General features: G+C 37.3%; 1 protein-coding gene across 1 annotated transcript; it reads right to left on the bottom strand.

The window, feature by feature from the left end:
- Positions 1-3,541: 3,541 nt before the first annotated feature.
- Positions 3,542-5,105, bottom strand: LOC140862313 (endoplasmin homolog). The gene is made up of 5 exons (XM_073265326.1): positions 5,029-5,105; positions 4,846-4,920; positions 4,535-4,602; positions 4,290-4,396; positions 3,542-3,598 (listed from the first exon to the last, which is right to left on the bottom strand). Exons 1-5 carry the CDS (start codon positions 5,103-5,105, stop codon positions 3,542-3,544), a joined length of 384 nt encoding a protein of 127 aa, XP_073121427.1.
- Positions 5,106-5,758: the final 653 nt, after the last annotated feature.

The raw sequence follows: 5,758 nt of genomic DNA, 5'->3' as shown, positions 1-5,758 counted from the left end.
TTATCTAAGTCAGCGCATTTTCATCCTTATAACCACGTCTATACCTTTGATAGGATGGAACAATTGTATGTGCGGGAAATCGTTCGATTGCATGGCATTCCGTTGAGCATTGTTAGTGATAGAGATCCGAGATTCACCCCGAGATTTTGGGGTAGCTTCCAGCGAGCTCTTGGCACTACTCTGAGTTTGAGTACATCTTACCACCCAGAGACCGGCGGGCAGAGTGAGAGGACCATTCGTACCCTCGAGGATATGCTTCGAGCGACAGTGATGGATTTTGGTCCAGCGTGGCATGACCACTTGGCGTTAGTGGAGTTTGCTTATAACAACAGTTACCACAGCAACATTGGCTTGACACCATTCGAGGCTCTTTATGGACGTCATTTTCGTACACCTTTGTTTTGGGACGAGGTTGGAGAGCGGTAGGTTTAGGGTCCTCAGATTAATCAGAAGATGACTGATGCAGTGGAGTTAATCTGACGCAGGATTAAGGCGGCCCAGGATCGACAGGCTAGCTACGCGAACACTCATTGGAGGCCGTTACAATTCGAGGTGGGAGAGCATGTATTCTTGCGAGTATCACCTTTTCGGAAGGTGATGAGGTTTGGTCGCAAGGGTAAACTGACACCGAGATTCATTGGTCCTTTCAAGATTCTCGAGAAGGTTGGAGATGTGTCTTATCGTCAGGCCTTGCCACCCGATCTTTCCAGCATTCATGATGTGTTCCACGTGTCCTTGTTGAGAGAGTATATGGCGGATGAGTCACATATTTTGCATCCGACCGAAGTATGGTTAGATCAGGATCTGTCGTATGTGGAGAAGCCCCTACGGATTTTAGACAGGAAGGACAAGGTATTTCGTAACAAGCGCATACCGTTGGTTATGGTTCAGTGGCAGCGCAGGGGTACATAGGAAGCTACTTGGGAGCTGAAGAGCCGGATGCGAGCTGAGCATCCAGAGTTGTTTTGAGATTTTGTACTTTCTTGTATGGATTTTGTACTTATTCAAGTGTAATAAAGAACATTTATGTTGAATCCTGTACTTTTCCTCTGACTTTAATTTCGAGGACGAAATTTCTTAAGTGGGGGAGAATGTAGTGACCCGTATCCGTAATTAATGATTAATGAGTATATTAATCATAGGATCATGTTTATATTAAGTAAAACATGATTAAGGAAGTTTCTGTTGGATTAATGTGCTTCAGAAATGGATTCAGAATGATCGGAAATGGTCCGGAGGGTGACCCAGGATGGAAGCAACGTTCTTGAACGGAAGCAACATTCTGGCAGCTGATGTCATCCGTGATTTCAGCAATATTACGTCATTGCTTACGCACATGATGGAACATCGGAAGCAACGAAGAGGAACGGACGAAACGTTCGTCAGACAGAACGGATGCAACGAACCCGAACGGAAGCAACGTTCCGTGTCACTAAAAGAAAAACGGCCAAAGACAACGCTTTTTCCGCGTTGTTAATGTCCCCAAAAAAGCGTTGTCGTAGCCAGTGTTCTAAAAGACCACGCTCAAAGACAACGCGGAAAAAGCGTTGTCGTTTCTGGAATTAAATCTAATATACAATATTTCAATATTATAAATCATTCAAATATAACAAAAATCATTCAAATATAATAAATAATCGAACTCTTCATGTTCATCTCGGCCATGTCAAAGTTCCTGTCTTATCACTGCAATTGGTAGTTGCTGATCTCATAGTTTCACAAGCTGAAATCCTACGCACCTGTAGATCAATTTGTATTTGCAATTTCTTGAGAGTATATATATTCACGAAAAAATTTTAAATCATAAGAATTCTAAAGCATAAAAATTAAGCTTAGTTACAAAGTCGCAACATAAAAAAACCTAAATACAGAGTGCTTCAGAGTCACAACAAACATGGAACATAAGGAAGTTCCAGAACAGGGAAGAAGCCTGACAAATGTCAACCGAGAAGCCCCACACCTCATTGAGATCATATTGGCACAAGAGCCCAACAAAGAATGCAGTTTTATCACCAAGTAAAGATTTAAATAAATCATTATATACTGTAAAATATTTTCCAGTTGATTGCTACCAAAGGGATCAATATGTAATTCAAGAAAAATGGGCAAACATCAAACATTCAGTACAAGTTAATTGTGATGAGGATAAATGCGTGTCTGGACTATTATATATCACAGTAGTGTAAAAACTCGCAAGGCGTAACATCACCACAAGCGAGGGATTTGTGCAATTAAATTTGTAATAGGAAACCCCTTGAGATGTATGAGAAAATATACATGCAGTAATAGAAAATTTATAATTGAGAGTTTGGATATTTCTGGCACTACCTCAAACCAACCTCCGAGAGGGAAGAATGCGTTCCTCTGTGGAGTCGGTCACAAGAACTAGGAGTATGAGCTCCTGGGAGATGCACTGGACCTTAAAAACGTGATAAGTTTGCTAGTTGAGAAATTATATTTTCCCAATGATTTCATCCTCATTCTTGTAGGTAATGATGTGTTCCTTAACCTGGAATAAGCATATTTATACAGCACACACACTTTTAAATGAATGTTCTTTTGTATATGAAGAAATCAAACATGATTGCTATACAATGAATTATATACAATATTAATGAACATGCATGGAGGACTCCTATCTAGAAGAGTATTATTATATAAGCGCATGTAAAATAAGAGAATAGGCATGAAGAAGGAGAGTTAACATAAATGAATGAATCACTGTATCTATACACGTACACAAATTCTTAATTAGATGAGGTAAATTAATTAACAATATTTTTTTAAACAGTCAAAGAATCTCACACAGCCACCCAACAAGGATATATAATCATTTCATATACAATTAATTAACCCGAGTACTGTTCATCAACTAATTAATTAAGATAAATCAATAAAAACAAAAGCCCCACCTGCGAAACTAAAACATACAACACCAACTGACAAATTAATAATGTCTTGTTTCTTCCGTTATTTCTCGAGTGACAACCTTTTCATAGCAAAGGTCGCATTAGCTGCAACAACTTTCCACCCATAATGTCCCAGCATCTTTGCTGAATGAATCGCAGCCCCCCCCCCCCCCCCATAGCAAAGGTCGCATTAGCTGCAACAACTTTCCACCCATAATGTCCCAGCATCTTTGCTGGATGAATCGCAGACACCAAAGGGATCAATATGTAATTCAAGAAAAATGGGCAAACATCAAACATTCAGTACAATTTAATTGTGATGAGGATAAATGTGTGTCTGGACTATTATATATCACAGTAGTGTAAAAACTCGCAAGGCGTAACATCACCACAAGCGAGGGATTTGTGCAATTAAATTTGTAATAGGAAACCCCTTGAGATGTATGAGAAAATATACATGCAGTAATAGAAAATTTATAAATGAGAGTTTGGATATTTCTGGCACTAACTCAAACCAACCTCCGAGAGGGAAGCATGCATTCCTCTATGGAGTCGGTCACAAGAACTATGAGTATGAGCTCCTGGGAGATGCACTGGACCTTAAAAACGTGATAAGTTTGCTAGTTGAGAAATTAAATTTTCCCAATGATTCCATCCTCATTCTTGTAGGTAATGATGTGTTCCTTAACCTGGAATAAGCATATTTATACAGCACACACACTTTTAAATGAATGTTCTTTTGTATATAAAGAAATCAAACATGATTGCTATACAATGAATTATATACAATATTAATGAACATGCATGGAGGACTCTTGTCTAGAAGAGTATTATTATATAAGCGCATGTAAAATAAGAGAATAGACATGAAGAAGGAGAGTTAACATAAATGAATGAATCACTGTATCTATACACGTACACAAATCCTTAATTAGATGAGGTAAATTAATTAAAAATATTTATTTAAACAGTCAAAGAATCTCACACAGCCACCCAAAAAGGATATATAATCATTTCATATACAATTAATTAACCCCAGTACTGTTCATCAACTAATTAATTAAGATAAATCAATAAAAAAAAAGCCCCACCTACGAAACTGAAACATACAACACAAATTGACAAATTAATAATGTCTTGTTTCTTCCGTTATTTCTCGAGTGACAACCTTACCATAGCAAAGGTCGCATTAGCTGCAACAACTTTCCACCCATAATGTCCCAGCATCTTTTTTGAATGAATCGCAGCCCCCCCCCCCCCCCCACACACACACAACCCACACCTCAAATTCAATTAAAACTTGGATCCATCGAGCAAAAAAACTAAAGCAACTAAGTCCAGAAATACTGATTCGATCGATCGATAAAGTACTTGGCATACATTATGTTTTCTAATCACTTCAACGTAGTCAGCCACAAGATATACGGAGTAAAATCCAACACCAAATTGCCCAATAAGGTTAAGATCTCCACTGGTCTGAATTTTGTCTACAAATGTTGTATAGAAAAAGGTCATAGAAAGTTAAAAAAAAGGAAAATCCGATCTGTAAATTCTTTCAAGTAAAAGTAAAATCAACTGTTGAGCCATCATACACGAATACAAGATACAAACAAACATACACACACCTGAAGTTCCAGATTTGGCAATGGTTCCCAAATTCTTGATCAAATCCTCCTTTGTCATTCCAATACCTCTGTCATGAATTGAAACAGTTGATGTAAATCAAATCCTCATTTGGCAAGGAAAATCTAATCTTGTCCAGTGCCTAAATCAGTAACAAACATACATCAAACACAAGCTCTTTCCAGCGAAGTTGATGTAAATAACATCAAACAAAGGGGAACAACAAAAGCTCACATTAGAGGCATTTGAGATCAACTATCTCAAGAAAATATCCTTATTGTTGTAAAGAGAGTTGATAATGATGTCCATAAACCGTGAAACTTCAGCCTGGAATTGATACTTCTCAGCATCGGCACGAAGAGTTTTCCTTGATATGGACTCACATTCTCTGAATAACAGCAGCAAATCACACAACCAAAAATATAGATTGATTATTGATAGTTTTAAAGTGACAAACAGCATTTGAATGAAACATGAAGATGGTATTTCAAAACACCTCTTAACAACATCAGAATCTGTAGATAATCCATGGGGAACAGCTCCAATCTTATCTTCCACTTTTGCCGTGTGCATTAGCAACATAGTTTCCAAAGTTTAGAAACAAAGATGAAAAGGAGGCACTGAGTTTGTTTCAATTCTAGGCTATCTACTTGCAGAAAGATTAAGATATTTATTTGCTTTCTGAGAGTATTCCACATAAGTTGTAAGCATATACAACTACATGTTCACTCATTGATACCTATGTAAGATGAGTCCAAGCCTCAAGGAAATTTTGATTGATTTGGATTTATTTCAGCTCAATTAGGATTGATACATGTTCAGCTCTTTTATATTCACCAAGTGAGGATAGAGACAAAACCTATGAAACAAACCATATGCAATTTATCACTACACATTTTTGTGTAAGCCATTTACTTTGCTAAACAAAAGTAACAACTGAAGCTTAGTTGTATTGGACAGACCAGGTAAGTGTATGCAGATTTGTTATCTAAGTCAACATTTACACATGCAGTTAAGTCATTAACAGCAACTTCATAATCCTTAAATTTAAAATTTACAATACCTGCAAAGTATTTTATTACATGATTAATTCTGTAACATGTAGCAAAGTAAAGCAATTTAAAGAGGGAAAAAATAATATTAAAGAAAAATAAAGGAGCCTTCATCTTTCACGATAAGCACAATATGCAAGAAACAGGTCTAGATGCCCGTGTCCTAACAATGTT

This window comes from Henckelia pumila, chromosome 4, assembly GCF_033568475.1.
Source record: "Henckelia pumila isolate YLH828 chromosome 4, ASM3356847v2, whole genome shotgun sequence".
In the NCBI taxonomy this organism is placed as follows: Eukaryota; Viridiplantae; Streptophyta; class Magnoliopsida; order Lamiales; family Gesneriaceae; genus Henckelia; species Henckelia pumila.
Note: the sequence above shows the minus strand (reverse complement) of the source record. Positions and strands in the feature narration are given on the sequence as shown.